General features: G+C 42.8%; 1 protein-coding gene across 4 annotated transcripts in view; it reads left to right on the top strand.

Moving 5' to 3' along the window:
* POLA1 (DNA polymerase alpha 1, catalytic subunit) overlaps nucleotides 1-24,677 on the top strand; it is a 351,814-nt gene that overhangs the window by 233,959 nt on the left and 93,178 nt on the right. For all 4 annotated transcript variants that reach the window (XM_073357730.1, XM_073357757.1, XM_073357741.1 and 1 more), the window contains one exon: nucleotides 23,223-23,339. In XM_073357730.1, coding sequence (XP_073213831.1) covers nucleotides 23,223-23,339 — 117 coding nt within the window. The remainder of the gene's footprint in view (nucleotides 1-23,222; nucleotides 23,340-24,677) is intronic.

Here is a 24,677-nt window from a genome sequence, read left to right on the forward strand (position 1 = left end):
ACCTCTCTGAGCTTTAATAATCAGGCAGGCATGACACTTTGCTATGTAGAAGGTTTATCTTAAAAATCAAAGTAATGTTTTTTTGTAGTGAGTTCCCATTGGAGATTTTGGGGGTTTCTTTTCCAGTTTTGGGTGCAAATTTGAATCAGAAAACAATATATATTCTGTTCTTTGAAAATCCTAAATCACAATATGCCATTCTTAAAAAAAACCCACAAACCTTCACTGCGTAGCCTAAAAATAGGCACATATTATATTTTGTGATTTGCTTTGTGGTGAGAGAGTGATTTGTTGCTGATAGAACCCCAGGTATTCAATCAATAAATAGAGGCACTTACCAAATGCTGAGTAATACAGGAGTTCCTAAAACATACATTGAGGGGGTGGAGCTTTGTTGCACAGCCAAATCCTGGTACCTTTTGAGTCAATGACAAATTTCCACAGATTTAAAAGGAAACAAGATTTGGACCAGGGTATTGATTGTTCTGGAGCACAGTGGATGGATGCCAAGGGAAAGCTGTCCTGGTTGGTAGCAGCCTTTGCATTAATCTTGGGATCTGTACACCATTTCAGTTCCCCAGTATAGTCTAAGAGATGCTTTAAATTATACTGATTTCAAGTGGCCCCAAGGGGCAATTACAGTAACTGGGAATTACTAGGGCAATGAAAATATTGGCTAAAACCTCCTTTTTCCCAACGACACCCCTACAACACCAGCAGGTATGGGGGGATGGGGCATAGGAGTTGTTATACCAGCTTTATGGCACTGAAATATCCCCCTGTATTGGGCTGTGTCACTGTGTCGGTGTAGCTGCACCTGTATTCCCCCATCTGCAGTCCACTGTAGGCATGCCCAGTCTGATCTCCACCTGTCTCTGAGTGGGGATCATTGTCCCACTCTCTTCTGATAAGGGATTTTAAGTCCGTACACCCCCTGCCATCCACTGTGATAGAGGCTACCTGAAGGCCAGTCCCTGTGCATTGCTTTCCGAGCATATAGACAGCAGTTACAAGTTACCACTCAGCTCTTTTTAAACTAACACATTTATTCATACAGTAAAAGCATAAAGAAAAACATATAAAAATAGATTTAAACCCACACTAAATATTCCAGAAATCACCCATCTTCCGTATGATAGGCCAATATCCCTTCCAACATTTCAATAAGGGTTAGGGCCTCCGCTTGGACAGAGAATCATTTCCATTTGCTGAACCTAAATGAAGGCAAGCTCATCCGTTTATACCAGTGGTTTTCAACCTTTTTTCATTTTCAGACTCCTAAAATTTTTCAAATGGATGTGAGGGCCTCTTTGGAAATCTTAGATAAGTTTGTGGACCCCTATGTTGAAAACCACTGTTCTATGGTAACAACTACCTTTCACTCACCTTTTAGGCATAGTCTGTGGACCCCCAGGGATCTGCGTACCACAGGTTGAAAACTGCTGGTTTATACCAAAAGCCCTTTCTTTGGCTTGGTCTACACTAAAAAGTTAAGACAACCCAGCTATGTCACATGGGGGTATAAAAAATCCACTCCCCAGAGCAACATAGGCTAGCCAAACCCCCAGTGTAGACAGTGCTAGGTCGATGGAAGATGGATTACCTACACGACAGGAGAATCCCTCCCATCAGCATAGGTTGTGTCTACACTGAAGCACTACAGAAGTGCCTCTGTAGCATTTAAAGTGGAGACAAGCCTCTGGAAAACCCTGCCTAAACCATTACATGCAAACCACCCTGTGGGGTGAAACTTCTCTGGAGTTGTTTAGTCTCAGTGACTCTCTTTAATCATCCCCCAAGAAGTAGAACACAATGATCCATAAACCATTCATAAATGTAATACAATAGTACCCAAAGATACTGCATGGAGTTGCAATGTCTGTCACAGGGTGATGATCATCCCGGTCTTAGAGCCACTTAGCATCACCATCTTGTCACAAAGTGGTCCTAGGATAGGGAATAATCAGGACACCAATGTCTCTGGAGCCTTATAATGGGCTTTCTCCGGAGTGGTAGTGCTCTGTTTGCACGGGCTTATCTTTTCAGGCTTGCCTCTAGTGGCATTATTGGCTAAATTTCCTTTTTAATGAAGGAGAGCATAAGAATCCAGCTAATGTGTTCCATATAATCTAATCCGTTTTTACTGAAGGAAATAGTTTTGTAGTCAGGATATCTTAAATGTGAGCTTTGAAGAAGAAATCCAAAGGTTAGAGCTCTCAAATGTAACCCTCAAACAGAATCCGAGTTCTGCCATGCTCATCACTGAAGGGGTAACATCGCTGATTTGTGCACTGTCCTTGGGCCTGCTGCTGATCCATATTTGGAAGTCTGGCTCCAGTGCTGTGTTAATGCCAAGAGAAGCTTCTGATCTGAAGAATGCCAAAACCAGACTCCCCTTTTCCTTAGATGTGATAACAGATCATATGTCAGGGGTAGCTAATGCGCAGCAGTAGCCTGTAACATTTAAATGAGAAGGCAGAAAGCCAATTTAGATATGTCTACACTGTATCTGTGAGCGAGCCTCCGAGCTTGGATTCACAGACTTGTGTTGGAGGGGCTAATGCTACCACACTGAAAATAGTTGTGTGTACAGTGCTTTGACGTTGCAGCTCGGGCTCTGAAGCCAACCTCTCCCCACCCCAAGATTCAGGGCCTGAGCTCCGGCCTGAGCCATAATGTCTGCACAGCTATTTTTAGCGCATTCATGTGAGCCCCACTGATACAGGTCTGTGGATTCAGGGTTGGAGGTTCATTCCCAGAAGTATTGTAGACAGGACTTAATGTCCTGTTTCTTAGCATCCATGTTTCACATGTATGTAGCAAGATGCTGAAGACAAGAGACTGCAGCAATTTCATTCTCCAAATGTGGTTGAGGCTCAGTAGAGCAGGAGTCACAAGTCCAATTCTACTTTGGCTCTCAAAGTAATGTTTAGAATCCCCTGTAGTCATACTATCCAGGTATTTGAAGTGGCCAGTGCTCTCCAATGCTGCCTCAGATTTGGGTAGGAATATATTTGCTTTTTCAACAGACTGAGATGTCACTACTGTCTTTTTCTTTTTCATGTGCTATCTTTAGACCTAACTTTTCTGCTTCCATTGCTAGTCTTTCTGACAACTTTTGTACCTCTTCTTGCAACATCAGTTCAGTATCATTGGTGAAGCACAGATGACTAATTTTTCGTCCATTGACAGGTAGGACCTTGTATAGGTTTTTATCAATGGCTCTTCTTAAAATTTCTTCAAGATAACTGTGGGGGTCGGTGATAGTATGCAACCGTCTCTGACACCTATCCTCAAGTCAAACCAACTACTTTGTTCATGCCCCACAAAAATGAAACTCTCACATTTCCATAGTAATTTTGTATCAGCCTTATTACATTTTCACCAGTTGTCATCAACTGCAGGATTGCCCAAAGCAGTTTGTTCCACATGCAGTTAAACACCTTAGCAAAATATACAGACATAAACCATCTTCCCATGTTCTCCAGCACTCTCTCACATAGCCCATGCAGATTGAATATTTACTTCACTCTACTCCTTTGGGCTTCAACTTGGCTTGTCCTTCATTCAGAAAGTTCTCTATCATGGACACAGTTCTCTTCAGGATGATGTACAGCAGTATTTTGCTAGGGTGAGTCAATAATGAGATTTGTAGTAGCATCCACAAATAGTCAAGTCCCCTTTTATGAATAGGAACCATCAGGGATTGTGTCCAAGTCTTGAGCCATTTTTCATGCTCCCAAATCACATTGACAAGCTTATGGTATACCCTGATGAATGCCTCCCCACCACTTTTAATTAGTTCTGCTTGTATGTTATCCACTCCATGGGCTTTAGTGCTTTTCAGTGTCCACGCCACATCCACAACTTCTTTAAGAATAGGAGAAGGTACATTGGGATAAGTCGAGCATCTCGCATAGATCTCCAAAGCCACTTTCCTTTCCAGTTTAGAATTTTTTGCTCATATTATACAGTTTCCTGTATTTATCCTAAGTGTGAGGTGAAATGGTATTTTTCCTGGCAGGGAAACCTTTCAAAAGAGTCTTGGTAAACCCTAGTTGCACTTCGGTGAACCTTCTTAACGATCTTTGCTACAAAAGAGTTCTGTATATTGATATACTGTAGTTCAATTGTCTTTTGCCACTTTGTTCAGTGCATCTATTTCTCCCATGATATGGGAATAGTATTGTCGTGCATTTTCACTTGCCTTGCTCTTTGAAAAACCTCAATAGTCTGTACAATGTTCAGGAAGCCAACACTCAACCCTGATGACCTTTCCAACTACCATCCCATCTTCAACTCACATTTCTGGATTAAAAATAAATGAGAAAGTAGTAACCACCAACCAGATGTGACATTAACCAACATCCTGGAAGCATCACAATTTGGGTTCAGACCAGAGCACAGCACAGACACAGCCTTCGTGGCTCTAACACATTAACCTCTTTATGACCAAGGACACTCCTAAGATATCCATGCTCATGCTGCTGGACCTATTTTTAGCTTTAAACACATTGGCCCAGATCCACAAAGGTATTTAGAGTTTAGGCACCTTAGTTCCAGTTTTGGCTCCACTGTGGTCAACAAAACTTTTGCCGAACCCGGTAGGCACCTAAACTCACTCAGCACCTAAGTTTTCAGGGTAAAAGTTCCATAGACATCTGTTTCTATCTCTGGGCATGCACACTGCTGCCTCCCTCTAGGCGTCCAGACACCTACCTCCCTGCCTAACAATTCACAAATCAGGGGGAAAATGGGCTCATCTGCCTAAGTCACATACAGCGCCTAGTCGGGTAGGCAGCCTCTGAGCACGCATACTGGATCAAGCCCAGTTTGTAATCCGACTGGAGGAGGAGAAGGTGGTAATGGTGGCAGTGATTCCCACATTATAACTTCCAGCCCTGTTGTTAGCATACTTGCTTGGGGTGCGGGAGACCCAGGTTCAATTCCCCCTTCTCTGCCAGGGTGGTAGAAAGGATTTGAAGAGGGGTCTCCCACCTTTCAAGAAAACCACTGAGCTATGGGATATTCTGATGTGGGGCTCTCCCCGTCTCTTCTGTTGAAGATGTTCCACTGTGGATAAATAGTGAGAGTGATTAAAGCAGAGAGACTGGCCCTAACTCCTGGACTACAGAGTCTGTCTCTCTCACCCTATAGTGACTGTTCCACTATAGATATATACTTAAATAGTCATTGGGACAGAGAGAGAATGACTCTGTAATCCAAGGCACTCAAATTCACAGGCTGTTCCCTATTTTAAGAAAAATCGGATAAGAGAGTGGCACACAGGGCATCCAAACTGAAGTAGTTCCTGTCATCTCCACACAGTGCCTCGAAAAGAGACTACAAGCCCAACTACAGGCAAAAATTTTCCTTTTGTCTATCCTCATAGAAGTATGAAAGGAAAGCAGACAGGTACGTCAGAGGAAAACCCTGCAACTGCGGATCAAGCAGTAAAGCCAGAGGTAGCTGCAATAGCTCTAGGAGCTCACTATGAAAGACTATGCCTCAAACCCAATTTGAATCCAGGAAGCAGAATATCCCACTTCTGAGAAGAATGGTCTTTTGACCACGGACACCTAACTTGTTTTAAGACTGAGCTTGATAAGTTTATGGAGGGGACGGTATGATGAGATTACCTACAGTGGCATATGATCTATCCATAAATATCTCCAAAGTCTGGTAATGGGACACTAGGGGGAAGAGCTCAGGTGTGTGGCTGGTGGGCGTTCCCCACATGCTCAGGGTCTAACTGATCACCACAATTGGGGTGGGGGGGGAGCGGGAATTTTCTCCCTGGTCTCCCTGGCAGAGACCCTGGGGGCAGAGCAGCTTGAGGCATGGGTCACTTGCTGGTTTGATCTAGAGTAGATGGTGGATTCTTTCTTGCTTGATTACTTTAAATCAGGGACTTCAGTAACTCAGCCAGAGGTTATGGGCCTACCTCCTGAGTGGATGGGTGAGGTTCTGTGGTCTGCAATGAGCAGGAGGTCAGACTGGATGATCATGATGGTCCCTTCTGGCCTTGAAGTCTATGTGGGTGAGAAAGGTAGTGTATTTCACTAGCTAAGAGCCCCACACTGTCCCTACATCCAGTCATCTATCTGGAGTAGTATGAACAAGAGCTCTTACTTTCTGGCTACAGGAGCAATAGAATTAGTTCTTTCAGAAGGCAGGTTCTTCTGGATAATGAAAAATATGGAGCGTGGAGCCTGAAATGCTGGAAAAGAAGAGATCTAGAGCATCTTGAACTTTGAACAGCTCAACAAATGGATGAAGAAAACAAGATTTTGGATGGACTCCATAGCCTTGGCAGTAATATCCCTATCCAAAGGGATTTTGTTACCTCAGTGGACTTAGCAGATGCCTTTCATCAGCTCCCAGAGTCTTTACCAGATGCCATTGGTGGTCATAGCCAGTATCAGGGCCCTAATCTGTATTTCTTCCTAGACTACATATTTTATCAGAGCCCTGACCAAAGAAGCAGCTCACAGCACCACAGTTCCAGCATTAGAATTGGTTCAAACACATGGGTTTGTGATAAACAGCAGGAAGATCTCTTTTATCCCTTCCACAAAGAGAGCTCATTTGCGAATAGATAGACACATCTGTGACGAAGGTTTTCCTCTTACTGCACAGAATAGGCCTTCTGGTTTTGTGTATAGCAAATGCACTATGGACAAGATTCCATATTAGGCATCTCCAGAAGGTGTGGAACTACTCACTGGAATGCGTGATAGATTAGGTGCTGGAATTTCTCAGTTGGTGGACAATCCCAGGGAGTGTCTGCTGGGATCTTCCTATCTGTCTGCCAGGCCCTTCCGACAGATGCCATCTTAATGGGGGTGGGGAGCACATCTGGGACGCAGTACAGCTCATGGCACATGGAACTCCATAGAGTGGAAGGAGAGCATCAACCTCTTGAAGCTAAAAGTGGTGAAACTAGCCCTCTGAAACTTCCGGAAGGGTGATCACAACCTTGTCCAGTCAGACAGTACCACAGAGGCATACCTCACCAACCAAGGGGGAATTTGAAGCTCAAATCTACACTTGGCAGCGATGGAAATAATGAAATGGGCAGAGGAGAATCTGGCTTCTGTAAGAACAATTCACATGGAGGGAGAAATAGACCTGAAGGCAGATTGGCCCAACAGACATACAGTCAACTCCTCAGAATGGTGGCTGGTTCTAGCTGTCTCTCTGTTTCCAGTCACAAGAACAAAAAGTTACCATAGTACTTCATCAGGGAAGCAGATCCCAGGTCACTGGGAACAAATACTCTTGCATGCTGGTGGCTGAAGGGCTTGCTTTGCATATTCCCACCATTTCCACCTTCTGGGGGGGGTGATTCAGAAGATAAGGCGAGAGGTAGCAAAGGTGATATATAGTTCTAGCTCTACACTGGTCACAGAGACCATCTTTTTTGAACCTGGTAGACTTGGCGTTGGAACTTCCACAGCATCTACCAGAGTCTGAATGTCTTCCACCAAGGTCCTGTTCTCCAGGCCATCTCCAACTAACAGCATGACTATTGAGAGGGAGCTGTTAATTGCTTTGAATTATCCTCCAAAGTGAGTGGGATTCTACTGGCCTCCAGATGCTTTTCAGTATTAAAGACCACCTCCTCCATCTAGTCATGGTTTAGCTCATAATGTCAAGAAAGCAGAAATCTCAAGGATCCTGTTGTTCCAGCAATTCTGGATTTTCTTCAAGATGGTATGGACAAGGGTCTTCCGCCCAACATCATAGCACTTTAGGTGTCAGACATAAATAGTGTCTTGCATGCAGAATCCTCAAGCGCCTTAGTCAAAAATCCTCAAGTCTCAAGATTTCTCAGAGACGTGGTCAGAACAATTGTTCCTAAGTGGGATCTGCCACTGGTTCTAAAAGCTCTAACCACCCAGTCTTTTGAACCGCTAACAGTGGTCACACCACTCTGTTTTCTCTATCAAAACACGTGCTTCTTGATCACTATCGTATCTGCTGGATGAGTCTCTGAGTTAGCAGATCTATCCATGTGCGAACTATATTGCGTGTACGACACTGACAACGTAAGTGATTTTAAGAAATCCAGAGCCTCTTGCCAAACGTGATTCGTCTTTTTTATGTCACAGTAAGTGATACTCCCATCATTCTGCCCAAATCCTGTGCCTTACTAAAGTCTGTGGCATAATGTGGATGTATAGAGAGCACTAAAGATCTACCTTTAGTTTACAGGAAGATTAGGCTCCTTGTTTGTGTTCTTTCACCCAAAATGCCAAGGTCTCTGGGCATACGAAGTATCCTTGGACAAATGATTAAGTTATGCATTGTGGAGGCATACAAGCCATCAAGCGAATGTATTCCTTAAGAAATGGAATCAAAACACACACTACGAGATCTTTAGTGGCTGTAGACAGAAAGGGTTTCTGCTTTAACTGTGAGGAAGTCTAAAGGGCAGCAATGTATCTTCTATCAACACCTTTATTAAACATTATAAGGTGGATTTTCTGTCCTCTGCAGAGGCCTCCTTAGAAAAGAAGGTGCTGCACGTGATGATCTATGGTAAATAACTTACCATTCGTGCATTTAGTTTCAAGGGTATACCTCTCTTTTTCGGTATGTTTGTTTATCCCTCCCTGCTTACTATTCATTGCTCACTATTTCCCATACATCAGAGAGGAGACATTAGGCTGCAGAATGGGAAATTTCTTACCCAATAATTTCCTTTCTGCTAGCAGTGTCTCCCTTGACTCTACAATCCATGGTGTGGCTTCATTAGCCAACAGACCCCATTTAATTTTAAGTTTGTAGTTTGTGTGCTAGTTAGCCTACTGTACACAGTTCACTGATTAGCAACAATAACTTCAATGCCAATCATCTTATAAGAATTTTTACAAGCCAGAAAATGTTGTGACATGTTGCAAGCAGAACTGCAGAGAGGAGAACAGCCCTGTTATGGGACATGTTGCAAGCAGACAGGAAGTTATCAGGGAAGAAATTTTCCACTCTGGGACTAACCTCTTCTTCCAGTCTGCCCTCCTTCATTCCGGATAAATTCTTTAAGGACAATTACAGCTGTGCTCTGTGCTCCTGTATTGGACTTGTTATGCATAGTAGTGTCATCTAAGGTTGCTAGCTAAACTAATTCTATTGCCAATAGGATTGTGTTTTATACAGCTTCAGAAATAGTCTTTGTGTGGACAGACAAAAGGAGCATGGTGAAGCTCTGGAGCCCCAGCTCATGTCTGAAGTGTGTCCAGTGTCTGACGAGAAAGGGGGCAAAGTATGTTGGTCTGGGTCGGAGGAAAGGCTGGACCCAGAAAAGAAAATTTTAGTCATCTGAATGAGTTTATCTATCTTTAAATGTATGACTTTTTTCCCTACAACACATTTTCTGAAATTTTTCTCCACTCCACTTTTCAATGTTCCAAACAGTGCATCCTCTGTGACCTCCTATGTGCTTTGATCATCCTCAGTAATTCTTTTTCCTCCTGTATGTTTACACCCTTCAACTGTGTAATTATTATGTTGTTACTCCTTCCTTATTCATCACTAACTCTGCATATTTAGCTTCTTTAAACTTAAATGTGTAAATGTATCGTTCGGTATCTTTAGTCTCTGATAATATTTTTTGTCTTTTCTGTCCCTTTTGTCAGTATTTATCTTTCCAGGTTAATGAGGTGCCCAGAATTAAATGCAATACACCAGATTCATATGTGTGTGAATACATCATACTTGTATAGATAGCAAGTATATTTCCTTTTTTGTGCTGTTGCCTTTCAGATGCTTTTCTAACTTGCTGTCCATTTTCATCTCTCTTTTTCAGCATTATCTTCCTTCCTCCTATTGAATATTGCATCTTGGATTTTTTGTGTAGCTGTTTTAGTTTTACACATTGGCTGGAGCTAGCTGGAAATTTTCTGTTGGAATGGTTTTTTGATAGAAAATGCACTTTCCACAAAATCTAAATTTACACAGAAAATTTTCATTTTTTCTGAAAAATTAACAGATCTGTGGCTCCCCGATTCCATGGCAACCAACCGGGTTGAGTGATGGGGAGCCCAGGCTTGATGGAGCAGCCTCTAAGTGGGCTCCTGCAGAGCTGGAGTTCCTGGGTCTGCTGTAGTCTGCCAGGGATCCCATGTAGCAATATTTCATTTCAGAAACACTTACGTGTTTCCACTGTGGGAACGTTTTGTTATTTCCGAGACAAAATATTACAGAATATCTGTGAAGAAAAAAAATTGAGTTTGGGGGTTTCCATCCTGAATCAGACCAGAAAAATTCCAAAAACTAGATATTGATGGTAAAATTGAAATTCTGTTTCCCAGGCAACTCTTGCATTTACCTCTTTACTTGAAAGTTCCCTGCTTGGAATATCATGGAGCTGCTGATATACAGTAGTTCCCCCTTTTGCATATGCATGCTCAGCAGTAGATGGAGCTACCAGGCTGTAGAATATACTTGTTTGCTTGCAACTGACTGCCTGGGCATTTGTCGTGTCTTTTGTTTTCTCTGTGGTTTTTGGTTTTCAGATTTGACCAATTTTTGTTCTTGTGGAAGTTAAGTGCTGTTAAAATTCCTTAAAATGTGTTCATGCAGTAAGCAAAACAAACTTTTTTGTATTTAAACAAAATCCAAGAATGTTGCAGTAATTCCTCTATTTGCTCACTATTAATATGTAGAATGAGGACCCATTTCTAAACAGTTAGACAAGGCCTCAAAAAAAGTCTTATAGTTTGGCTTATCATATGATACATTGCATAACATCTGTCTATTTTATGCCATACATAAGAATCAACGGCTGAGTTAATATAAACCTAAGTAATTGCTGAAATAAAGCCTATCTGAAACATACCATTGAGCACATTACAAGATATCCAAAGTGTTGCTGTATTAGAGAATAATCATCATGCTCAGCTAGTTAAGATAGCAAGTTTACAATAGGATAATATTTATAATGCTTGTCTAACTGCAGTATGCAGAAAGCTAGAGTATCAGCAACATGCTTAAGAAGAGGGAGCAGTACTTTTCACTTGCAATTCTTTTCTCCGTTAGCTATACTTAGTGGACATAGTATATAATTCAGGGATTTTCTTTTACATCACACATTTTCTCCAATCTCCTTGTCTTACATTTCTCACACTTAGCTAGGCATTTGAATCAAGAATTGTTAGAATCACTAGGCTTGTGAACTGTAGCTCACGAAAGCTTATGCTCAAATAAATTTGTTAGTCTCTAGGGTGCCACAAGTACTCCTTTTCTTTTTAGGTTTGTCAGCGTTGTTATCATGGTAGTCAGAGGTGAAGACACCAAGCAAATTCAAAACTGTGGGTTTCCTGCCATGATTTTATTTGCTATTTCACAAATTAATTTAAAGACTTAACAATAGCTGCTGGGAAATGAAGGATTGGTTTTGTTTGGTCAGCAAAGACAATGGGCATGAGTCAAATAAGGGTTAACAATCCTGCATTTGAATAAATTGAAACTAAACAGAGTGCATATGTTGAATTTGATTGCAACATGAATGTCCTTGGAAAAGTTTTTTGTTTAAACCAAATCAAGACCAGAGCTTAATTATCAAAGCAAAACAAGAGACATAAAGAGCTACATGCTTTTAATATTGCTTTTTTCAAAAATAGCTCCCTTCACACATTTATCTACATGTTTAATTTCCATGCATAATAGCACTAGTTATTGTTGTCATTTGTAAAGAGAGATTAACAGATAGTAAGTACAAACAAATGCAAATAAGTACTGAATAGCGAGGTGACAAAGAAGAAAAGATCTCTTTAATGTTAATTATAACTGGTAGGAAGTCTAAACAATTACATTATCTGTTTTCTATATGAATTGAAGGGACATTTAGTCAGTATCTGTGTCAGAGATACAGTTGGGTATTTCCTTTAAATGCAGGTGACTTGACAACTTAGCACTTCCCCAGTTTTTAACATACCTCAGTGAACTATGGAGTTGTAATTTATCTAGAAAAATAAGTTTCAGGTATGTCTGTCAATAACTAGACATTTCTTAATAATTAGAAGCAAAAGAAGAATATAAATGAGTTGTAGAATGTTGACATTTTGTTGTTGTCTTAAAATATGGTGATTGTTTTCAGTTTGGTTGTCATCTGTTGATTCTTGTTTTCCTTACATGCATTGTGTGACCAGGAACGTTCATAGTTCTTTCTTAAGCAGCAAATAAAAAGTAGTTACATAAAGAAATTTGCTTCAAGTGTAATTATTACATGATAGGTTTGGTGGCCCTTTCTATGTACTTCTCAGTGAAATAATATAAGCACCTCCTTACAAATGAATCATTTTTATGTGGCTCTTCAAATCCGTGATCATTGGCTCTAAATGCCAACAGTTGGCAGAAAGCAAGCAAAAGAGGTGGGAGATTATCACATTCCGGGGTGCAGTCCAGACCAGTGAAAAGAAAAGGAGTACTTGTGGCACCTTAGAGACTAACCAATTTATTTGAGCATGAGCTTTCGTGAGCTACAGCTCACTTCATCGGATGCATGCCGTGGAAACTGCAGCAGACATTATATACACACAGAGATCATGAAACAATACCTCCTCCCACCCCACTGTCCTGCTGGTAATAGCTTATCTAAAGTGATCATCAAGTTGGGCCATTTCCAGCACAAATCCAGGTTTTCTCACCCTCCACCCCCCCACACACAAACTCACTCTCCTGCTGGTCATAGCCCATCCAAAGTGACAACTCTCTTCACGATGTGCATGATAATCAAGGTGGGCCATTTCCTGCACAAATCCAGGTTCTCTCACCCCCTCACCCCCCTCCAAAAACCACACACACAAACTCACTATCCTGCTGGTAATAGCTCATCCAAAGTGACCACTCTCCCTATAATGTGCATGATAATCAAGGTGGGCCATTTCCAGAACAAATCCAGGTTTTCTCACCCCCCCACCCCCATACACACACAAACTCACTCTCCTGCTGTAATAGCTCATCCAAAGTGACCACTCTCCAAGTTTAAATCCAAGTTTAACCAGAACGTCTGGGGGGGGGGTAGGAAAAAACAAGGGGAAATAGGCTACCTTGCATAATGACTTAGCCACTCCCAGTCTCTATTTAAGCCTAAATTAATAGTATCCAATTTGCAAATGAATTCCAATTCAGCAGTTTCTCTCTGGAGTCTGGATTTGAAGTTTTTTTGTTTTAAGATAGCGACCTTCATGCCTGTGATTGCGTGACCAGAGAGATTGAAGTGTTCTCCGACTGGTTTATGAATGTTATAATTCTTGACATCTGATTTGTGTCCATTTATTCTTTTACGTAGAGACTGTCCAGTTTGACCAATGTAAATGGCAGTGGGGCATTGCTGGCACATGATGGCATATATCACATTGGTGGATGTGCAGGTGAACGAGCCTCTGATAGTGTGGCTGATGTTATTAGGCCCTGTGATGGTGTCCCCTGAATAGATATGTGAGCACAGTTGGCAACGGGCTTTGTTGCAAGGATAAGTTCCTGGGTTAGTGGTTCTGTTGTGTGGTATGTGGTTGTTGGTGAGTATTTGCTTCAGGTTGCGGGGCTGTCTGTAGGCAAGGACTGGCCTGTCTCCCAAGATTTGTGAGAGTGTTGGGTCATCCTTTAGGATAGGTTGTAGATCCTTAATAATGTGTTGGAGGGGTTTTAGTTGGGGGCTGAAGGTGACGGCTAGTGGCGTTCTGTTATTTTCTTTGTTAGGCCTGTCCTGTAGTAGGTGACTTCTGAGAACTCTTCTGGCTCTATCAATCTGTTTCTTCACTTCCGCAGGTGGGTATTGTAGTTGTAAGAAAGCTTGACAGAGATCTTGTAGGTGTTTGTCTCTGTCTGAGGGGTTGGAGCAAATGCGGTTGTATTGCAGAGCTTGGCTGTAGACGATGGATCGTGTGGTGTGGTCAGGGTGAAAGCTGGAGGCATGTAGGTAGGAATAGCGGTCAGTAGGTTTCCGGTATAGGGTGGTGTTAATGTGACCATTGTTTATTAGCACTGTAGTGTCCAGGAAGTGGATCTCTTGTGTGGACTGGACCAGGCTGAGGTTGATGGTGGGATGGAAATTGTTGAAATCATGGTGGAATTCCTCAAGGGCTTCTTTTCCATGGGTCCAGATGATGAAGATGTCATCAATATAGCGCAAGTAGAGTAGGGGCTTTAGGGGACGAGAGCTGAGGAAGCGTTGTTCTAAATCAGCCATAAAAATGTTGGCATACTGTGGGGCCATGCGGGTACCCATAGCAGTGCCGCTGATCTGAAGGTATACATTGTCCCCAAATGTAAAATAGTTATGGGTAAGGACAAAGTCACAAAGTTCAGCCACCAGGTTAGCCACGACATTATCGGGGATAGTGTTCTTGACGGCTTGTAGTCCATCTTTGTGTGGAATGTTGGTGTAGAGGGCTTCTACATCCATAGTGGCCAGGATGGTGTTATCAGGAAGATAACTGGCTATGGCCCTCTGGAACACAATGGCTTGATATCGTTTATGGTTAAGCACATGGAAAAGTGCTATTTCCTTCTGTGACGGGACACCTAAGTGCAACCTGGAACTGAGGTACTGCTGTGACCCCCTAACTCTTCAGCCTGGGCTGTCTTTTACAGTGCTTTGCGAGTGACAAGCAGCAAACCCCGGCAGGTCCTGTTATCACTCAGCACAACGGCATGTGGAGCCCCACACCCAGCTAGATTGCACGAATGTTCCCTGAACCACTCACGAATCACACAGAGAAAGGCACCAGCAAATCTCCCAAGTCCCCAGCCTTGCACTCCAGAACTGTACCTGGTGAGAAGCCTGACCACTGTAAGTTCATTACGCAGTCTGCCCCTCCCTCAATGTGGAGAGGACACACGCTAGCTTTTGTAAACTGAAATGAGATTTACTAATCACTTCAACCAAAACACACTGTTTTAGATAAAATATAAAGCAGATTTATTAACTACAGAATGATAGATTTTAAGTGATTATAAGTTGTAGGCACAAGAAGTCAGTAGTTATCAAAGAAAATAAAAAGTAAGCTCACAGTCTAAATCTTTAACCTAAGCAATATTTGGATTAAGCAGTTTTTCTCACCCCACTGGATGTTACAGGTAGGTTACAGCCCTTAATACATAGGCTTTCCCTTTAAGCCTAGTCTCCTCAGTTCAAGTCTTTGTCTTCCCAGCATTCTTGTTGCTCCCAGCATAGGTGGGGGAGGAGAAAGGTAAAAGTACAATGCCACTGTTCCTCATTTTATAGTCCACTAGCCCAGGCATGTCTGGGCTGGGTCTTATTGAGTCACAAGGTTGAGCAATCACCATTGTGTGGTGGTTCTCTTACAGAATTGTAAATCACTTGTTTACGACTCCCCTGCTGATTAATGATCGTTTAATGCCCACCGGGGTGAGGATCATTTCCGTTATTGTCACTGGAGAACTAGCAAGGGACAATTCCCAAACTTAGAGTATTTCAATAATAACCATACAGCAACATTTCATAACTTCATATACACTAATGATCTACATATTATGACAGAACAATGGGTTTCAGGAGATCATGACCTTTCCTATGATACCTTACATGGCATCTTTGTACAAAACATATCATAATTACATGACTGGTGATTATTTGGGTTCCACGGTGCTACAGTTCCCCTGAGGGATTTGAGCTGTTTTATTCCTATTTGGCCTCAGATTCCCTATTTGTAACTGTGGCAAGCGACAGAGCCCATCAAGCCAGGTTTAAGTCACCCTCAAGCATAAGGACTCTAAATGAATGCACCTCATGGCAGAAAGACACCTTCTCTTTCTTACTGATATGAATTGCTAACCAGAAAACCTTGCTGTCCAAGTAGGATTTTGTTCACTACACAGTTATGTCAGAGTTCTCAGACCAGCAAGATGAATTTTGGCTATTTCTCACGAAGGGCTGCTTAGGGGCTAAGACAACCTTGTAGTCCGCACTAGACTTCTCAGACTTCTTAGGGTGATGGCTTCCGTGGTCACTGTGAGGAGGGCTTCCTGGCTGCAAAATTCAGGCATTGTCCCCTATGTCCAGCAAGCCATTGAAGATCTGCTCTTCTACGGTCAAACACTGTTCTCTGATAAGACTGACAAGACACTGCACTCCTTCAAGGTCTCTAGGCTACCATGTGGTCCTTGAAGATAGGCTAACCTGCTTTCACAATACTTAAGGCTTGATACTGACAGCTGGGTCCTAAGCACTGTCAGATCAGGTTAGGCCAGCTAGTTCCTCTCCACATCTCCTCTCCATCCTCTCTCCCAATCTCTCTTCAGGGACCCCTCTCACAAGATACTGCTCCTTGAGCAGGTCTGCTCTCTACTTCGGGAGTGATGGAGGAGTTTCCGCTGGAACACCGTAGTCATGGCTTCTACTCCTGGGACTTTCTGGTACCCAAATCCAAGGGAGGGGTAAGACCCATCCTCGACTTTTGTGATCTCAACCAATATATCAGGTACGTGACATTCCAAATGGTCATTCCGTTTACTATTCTCCCTGTTGTGTCAGAACAACTGGCTTGCTGCTCTGGACCTTCAGGATGCCTACTTTCATGTGGCGATTTTGCCAAACCATAGAAAGTTCCTTTGTTTTGCTGTGGTGGAACACCACTTTCAGTGTAGAGTACTTATCTTCTGCCTCTCTTCTGCCTCCAAGTTTTTACCAAATGAATGATCGTTGTTACAGCATACCTCTGGAAGAAAGAAATTCACATCTTCGCATATTTGAATGACTGGTTACTGAGGGGCAGATCCAGAGAGAAAGTTCTTGTTCATGTCGGAATGACACTGCACTTGCTCGACCATCTGGTCTCATCCTAAACACCAGAAAGGCAACCTTGGCTCCCACTCAGAAAGCCTAGTTCATTGGGACATTGTTAGATTCCACTACGTCAAAAGCGTTTCTGCCAACTTACCGTTTTCAGACAGTTTGTCGCCTGTACCTCAGTCTGCAGTTTCAGCCTTCCACGATAGTTTGGACAAGTCTCAGGCTCTTGGGCCAGATGGCCACTTGCACATAGCTGGTCCAGTTTGCAAGGTTGCACCTTTGCCCCCTTTACGTGTGGCTCAAGACTGTTTGGTGTCCCACTCTTCACCCTTTAGATAGACTGATTCATCATCCTCCACTGGTCCTGGACTCCTTGCAGTGGTGGATGAATCCAGAGAACATTTGCGAAGGTATTCCCTTTGTCCGGTCCTCGCCCACCATGTTGGTTGTTACTGACATCTCCTTGATAGGTTATAAGGAACACCTGGGGTCTCTGAAAATACAGGTGCCGTGGTCACAGCAAGAGGCCTCACTCTATATCAATGTTCTGGAGCTTCAGGCCATCTACAATGCATGCCATACTTCTCAGGACCGTATCAGAGACTCAGTAGTTCACATACGTACTGACAATTTTGCTGTGATATACTATATGAACAAACAAGAAGGAGCACACTCCAGGTTGCTTTGTCTAGAAACGATCTGGCTGTGGCAATTCTGCATTGAGGAAAACACTACTCTGATAGCCATTAACTTGCCGGGGATTCAGAATCATCTCACTGACCATCTCATCGGGTATTTTTCCTGAGTCATGAGTGGTATCTGAGGACAAATGTACTCCGGGTCATCTTCACAGTTTTGGGCGTCCCAGCAGTAAACCTGTTTGCGACAAGGGATAACAGGAAATGTCTATTCTGCTCTCGAGGGGGCCTCAGTCTGACACTTTCCACCTCAGCTGGCAGTTAGCTGTTCTGTATGCCATTCCCCTGATCATCCCTCAGGTCATCCTCAAGCTCAAGGTGAAATGGGCCAAGCTCATTATCAGTGCCCCGGCATGGCTGAGGCAGAGCTGGTTCTCCTGCCTTCATGCACTGTTTGTTCAGCATCCCAAACCACTTCCTTATCATCCCAACTTACTCAGAACCAGGGCCACTCCTTACGCCCTGTGTTCAGCTCCCTGCGTGTCATGGCATGGCTGCTGCATGGCTGAATAAAGAGGAAGAGTGATGTTCGGAGGCTGTCCAGAAAGTCCTCCTTAACAATAGAAATCTCTCCACCAGGATGGCCTATTCAGTGAAATGGAAGAGATTTTTGGTGTGGTCATTAGTTGCGGAATACAAACATTGCTGGTCTCTATCCAGGACATTTTGAAGTACTTGCTGCACCTTCAATCATTGGGGCTTGCGTTTAGTTCATTGAAACTGCATCTGGCAACAATATTGGCATTTCATCCCCACATTCAGGGAAGATCAGTCTTCTCCAATGCCATGCCATCATATACAGATAGCATGAAGGGTCAAGCGGTCTCTTTGCAGACAGACTCCAAATGCATACCATCCTGCATCGAAACTGCATATGAAATAGCTTTGGCTCTGCCTCCTTAGCAGGTGCGAGCTCATTCTATGAGGGCACAAGCAGCATCCATAGCATTTCTCAGAGACGTTTCTGTATTGCACTTTTGCACGGCTGCTACATGGTCATTGATGCATACGTTCACGAACCATTATGCCATAACTGTTTCTTCCAGGGGGATGCAAAGTGGAAAGGTTCTGCAGTCGTTGTTCAGGTAGACTCCAAGCCTTGCCTGCTAGGGACAGAGGGCATGGCTTGTAAGTCACCTATGTGGAATGTACAGCTGCAGCTACTTGAAGAAACGGTTACTTCCTGTAACTTAAAAAACGAGGAGTACTTGTGGCACCTTAGAGACTAACAAATTTATGTGGGCATAAGCTTTCATGGGCTAAAACCCACTTCATCGGATGCATGCAGTGAAAATACAGTAGGAAGATAGGTTTCAGAGTAGCAGCCGTGTTAGTCTGTATCTGCAAAAAGAACAGGAGTACTTGTGGCACCTTAGAGTCTAACAAATTTATTACAGCATAAGCTTCATGGGCTACAGCCCACTTCATCGGATGCGTAGAATGGAACATATAATAAGAAGAAATATATATGCATACAGAGAAGGTGGAAGTTGTCATAGAAACTGTAATGAGACCAATTAATTGAGGTGGGCTATTATCAGCAGGAGACAAAAAACCTTTTGTAGTGATAATCAGGATGGCCCATTTCAAACAGTTGACAAGAAGGTGTGAGTAACAGTAGGGGGAAAAATGAGCATGTGAAAATAGTTTTTACTTTGTGTAATGACCCATCCACTCCCAGTCTTTATTCAAGCCTAATTTAATGGTGTCCAGTTTGCAAATTAATTCCACTTTTGCAGTTTCTCGTTGGAGTCTGTTTTTGAAGTTTGACTGTAACTGTGATGCTTCGGAGTTGTGATGCACATGTGTATTCCATGACCCAACCTCTGTCCTCTTTGCATTGGAATCACATTTCTGGGCATTTTGGTGTGAAGGAACTGAGAGAGGGTCAGGGAAAAGCTGCCTCATGTAGCCAGGTGAGGAGCTGCAGCCATGAGATGTGAACGCCACCCCTCTACAGGTACCGCTACATAAATTTCTTCAGCTCCAGTGCACTGGGCACGTACAGATCTAAGTGGAATACACGTTTACGTCATGTCTCGAAGAACTACAGTTACATTAAGTAACCGTTTCTTCCTTTGTTGAGGATAGACTTGTTTAACAACTTTTGCCTTGACATGGCTGGGTGGGTTAGAACATATGCTAACAGACATCATATAGGGGGTATTCATAACTTTACATATAATGTTGCTATGTACATTTCACCATGATATTATTGACCAGCAAGTTATTAGCTTTCAAATGATACCTCACAAGGCATATTTTGTACCTGGGTGAGTAATTCATTCTCTCTCTCTCTCTCTGGACCAATTAATATTTAAGTATTTATACAAAGTGGAAAAACTTCAACAAGAGGGAACTTCCCCCCCCCCCCCCACCGCCCCCGAATAGTCTGGTGATTAGGACACTTACCTGGGATGTGGGATACTTGGTTTGAAGTCCCTGCTACAGAGTGGGAAAATTAACCTCAGTCTCTTAAAATGCTAAGCCCTGGCACCTCTGAGCTTGGCAGTTCATAGCCCCAGCACCTCTGGGCTTGCGGCATCAGTTATGAATGTAAAAAATTGCCTGAGCCCCAGCACCTCTTTTATTACAAATTAAGCACTGGTCTCTTGCATACCAGGTGAATGCCTTAACCAGTGTGTTATTAAGTACAAAGGGACACCACCTCCTCCTCTTTTCTGAATGGCACCTAAATTTACTTGTGAATCTAGCCTGAAAAAAATAATTTTTTTTGGTTGAAACTATTTGACAATTTGGGTCAAATTCGTGAATAGTTTAGAGTTGACTGAAACTGCATTTTTTTCAAAAATACTATTCAGGTAAAAAAAAATTGCCCAATCTCAGTGAGACCTCCCCTCAGTAGATAAATGTGTGACAATCTGTCCCTTGCATTGGTCTCTTCCTAATATAGTAGTTATTGTTTTAACGCCTGAAGCATGAAGTTTAATATGCCTTCCATAATTTTTGTTTTTATCTATTTATGATAGCTCTGGGTATTCTTGAAATCCCTATAAATACCCACTCTTTTAAATCTTAAATTCTTTGTCTCATCGACTTCCTGTAGTAATGAGTTCCACAGTTCCACTTGTGTTAAAAAGTGTTCTTTTTATTGGGGTCTTTTTTGGTGGGTTTTTTGTTTTGTTTTTTTTTTTACGTTCTCATCTTTTAATTTCATTGAATGTTCCCTTGTTTATGTGTTATGTAACAGGGAGGATAGAAGTTCCCAATCTACTATCTCTGTCTATACCATGACAGGACTAGAAAGGATCTCCCGGGTCACTGAGTCCAGTCCCCTGCTATCATAGGCAATGCCTCTTCTAATTATGTTCATAAACTTACAACGCTCCATCTTAAAACTAGTTAGGTTGTTTGTTCCCACAACTCCTGTTGGAAGGCTGTTCCAGAACCTCGGTCCTCTGATGGTTAGAAAACTTCTAATTTACAGCCTAAATTTATTCATGGCTAGTTTATACCCATTTGTTCTTGTGCCAATGTTGTCCTTTAGCTTAAATAGCTCTTCTCCCTCTCTGGTATCTACCCCCCCCCCCCCCCCCGCCGCCCCTTGTGTATTTATAGAGAGTAATCATATTAGTTTATCTTTCAAGTGTGAAGAAAATCAGTTCACTAGTTTTAAGTGAAGAATGCTTAAAGTTGGCATTTTCACACGTGGATTTTAGCTGCCCCCAAGTCAGTTAAATATGAGTCATTTACAGATGTGCTGCAATTTAGTAGCACTTGTACTTTTTTTTTTAATCTGAGTACATGTGTGGAGATTTATATGTAAAACTGGAGCTGAGAACCAATTATATGTAATTCTATACGAGATATGTATTTGTAATTGTATATGTAATATGTATATATGAACTAGTTATATGTAAAACTGGAGCTGAACCAAACCTGTTCAATTCAATAGAGTCACCATTGACTTCAATGGGCTTTCGATCAGGCCTGAACTCAGGAACTTCCAAAAGTTAAGGCTTCAGCTTGAAGCATTATTGTAGTCTGTATTGTTCTATGTAGTTTAAGAATCCTAAGAACTAGTTAATAGCTGTTTACATTTAACCATGAAAATGGCACTAAAAAAGGACTATGTAGGTGTATAGCTAACCCTTAAGGAGATACCTTAACTCTTGGAATTCCCAGACCTTTGAACATTTAATTTTATATTAATTCTAATTTTATATCTAATTGCATTTTCTAAAAGTTAAACCCACTGAGCAAGTGTTATAAACAAGAAATGTTCAAAATGTTTCTCTGTCATTGTGTGTCTGAATAGTCTCTTATTTTTCTGGCCCGCTTTATGGTTACGGTGTAAACCACGAATTCTGCATAGAAATTCTGCAGTGCTGTGGAATTTGCCTCTAGCATGATGTTAGTCAGAAAAACCTTCCCTGTCCTGCTTGGAGGTGCATAAAACCCTCCCTTGAGAGCACAGGTAGTGCACTGATAGATGCTGTGCTTGTTCTGCCTAGGCATAAACAGGGAGCATTGCACTAGCCTCAGGAGTGCTCCCCCTCTTTACTAGTACTTTTGCTTACCTCTGTGTTCTTGAGAGAGAGATTCTGCACACTTTGCCTGGGCTGTATCGGAACCAGCTGGGCCAGATTTTTTTTTGCTCAGCCGGACAGGTTGGGGAATGCTTTGTAATCATGTCTATCAGTGTTGGATTTGCTGGGTCCTCCTATGGAAGAATCCCTGCTTATCACTAGGAAAGCCACCAAAATAGATCCATATTGTAATCCCTTACTTCCCCCTAAAACTCAAGCAAGCAAATTATGTCAGTACCCCATGAAGCAACACTGGACGGGTGTGGGAGGGAGATGTAAAATAAAAGTTATGAATGAGACAATTAACAGGACCTCTGTGGGGTCTATATGGCAATTTCTTAAGATTAATATGGAAATAGACAGGTTATACCTGCTAGAAGCCAGCGAATGAAAAGAAACTTAAATGTTTTGCCATTCTGTCATGCTGCCCCAGAATTGTCCCGCTAGTGTTGCTTCGCTGCACAGTTGTGGAAGAGGAAAGTAGATGCAGAACACACACCTGGGGTTATGCATCTGTTCAGCGTAGAATACAGTATGTTATGGCAGTAGGGGAAGAGTGTTGTATAGTGAGTAGACCAGGGATCGGCAACCTTTGGCGGGCTGGGCCGGTTTGTTTACCTGCCGCATCCGCAGGTTCAGCCAATCACAGCTCCCACTGGCCGCGGTTTGCCACTCCAGGCCAATGGGAGCTGTGGGAAGCGGCGACCAGCACATCCCTCGGCCCACTTCCTGCAGCCTCCATTGGCCTGGAGCGGCAAACCGCGGCCAGTGGGAGCTGTGATCGGCTGAACCTGCAGACGCAGCAGGTAAACAATCTGACCCGGTCCGCCAGGGGGCTTACCCTGGCAGCCCACGGGCCAAAGCTTGCCGATCCCTGGGATAGACCAAGGAATTTGATGTCAGGACTGCTTGGTTCTTTTCTTGGCTCTACCACTTACTAGCGTACCTTGGGCAAGTACCTTGACCTCTCTGTAGTTCAGTGTCTACATCTTTAAAATGGGTATTATTTACAATACCAACCTCCCAGAGGATGTTGAGGCTTACTAGTTAGTGTTTTCCTAGAGTACTTTATCATCAGAGAGAGTATGTCCTTTTTAAACATTGTTAAAATCATCTAGGCAGAGTTCAACATTTGGGTGGAAAAAAGGAAGTAGTAGTTTGAATTAATCATCGTAAAGTTTATTTAATCCTCTCTTTTCCCTTTTCCTTCTGCAGAGTTGGTTAATATGTGAGGAGCCGACTTGCCAGAATCGAACCCGTCGCCTTCCCCTCAGTTTCTCCCAGAATGGTGCTTTATGTCAGGCCTGTAAGAAGGCTATCCTCAGACCTGAAGTAAGTACCAAAAGCATCACACAAATACAGTGGTGTACAATTTGTGATCCAGGGGGTTCCTGAAGCTCTGAAAAGTCTAAGTGTGGCCCTTGAAGACAACTGTATTAAGAAGAAAATATTATAAGATGAAACTAAAATGTGTTTCTTGAGCTATGCACTGCCAGTTTTAAACTGTTTGTATCAGCCTCATTGCTGTGGACTGGAAGTAGAGGGTTTTGCCTCTCATTGCTTTCCCTTCAGCCACAGGAGCAGCTCTGGAACGTTCAGAGCAGTTCCTTTCCCTCTTGGAGCTTCTCAGCAGTTCCCCTGCTGGCCACCTCCTGCATCACAGGATGAAGGAGAGTAGGCTCTGGCTGCTCTGTTGTCTGCTTCCAGACTGCAAGAGCCCTGGGGAGAGCAGGTTAGGAGCTTACTTGACTCTGCCTAGCAAAGGGTGGTTGCTCGTCTCTAAGCAGTCATTCGGGGAACTCCAAGAGAGAGAGAAAGGAGAAGCTGCAAACCAGCAACGAATTACAGCTCCTTGATTTTTCCTTACTAGCAAAGGCTAACTTGCACTTACTGGCTCTGATCCCCAAGGGACAATATGGCATTAGGGATAGCCAGGCAATAGTGCAGTCCAGCCACTCTAGCTCCCCTGACATGCCCCTCTCAAGCCCTAAAATATCACTTGCAACAGGAGCTGCTGGAGGGAGGTCCAGGAGCCTGCTCTCTGCACACTACCTGAGCAGTGCAGTAGGAGGAAAACAGGATGGAGAATCCGACCAAAATTATTCATTGTAGGCCCCTTGGCCTTTTAAAGATACTGTGTTTAACCCTTCAGCTGAAAAGGTTGGACATGCTGCCGTAAAATATGGGAAAGTATGCATGCTTTAGTACTGATAGAGCTATTAAATTCCAAGGTGAAGAGAACAGGGAATTTTTGGCTCGAGTCCTCCAGTAGTTGTGTTCCATCTTAAGTAATGTAGATCTGCATACTTTATTATGCTCACATGTAGATAAAAAATAAATGCTTAATTTTGTCATGAGTGAGTGGGCAGAGAAGGCATCTCTGTGTGAGGTTGCAGAACTAGAATGGGTTTGTTAGAAGAGTCATGGAGGATCAAGGGTCTGGAAAAACTTTGATATGAGGAGCCATTGAAAAGATTGGGATTGTTTGTTAGAAAGGATAGAGAGATGAGGGGACATAAGAAAATGAAGAAAAATGAATAGTTCAGAGAAGGTGGATTGGGAACTTCTGTTCTCCTTGTCCCATAGCACAAGAACAAGGGGAAATTCAATGAAATTGTAAGGTGTGAGAAAGTCAAAACCAAAAAAAGGAAATATTTCTTCGCTTGTGAT

This window comes from Lepidochelys kempii, chromosome 1 (assembly GCF_965140265.1).
Source record: "Lepidochelys kempii isolate rLepKem1 chromosome 1, rLepKem1.hap2, whole genome shotgun sequence".
NCBI classification, from domain to species: domain Eukaryota; kingdom Metazoa; phylum Chordata; order Testudines; family Cheloniidae; genus Lepidochelys; species Lepidochelys kempii.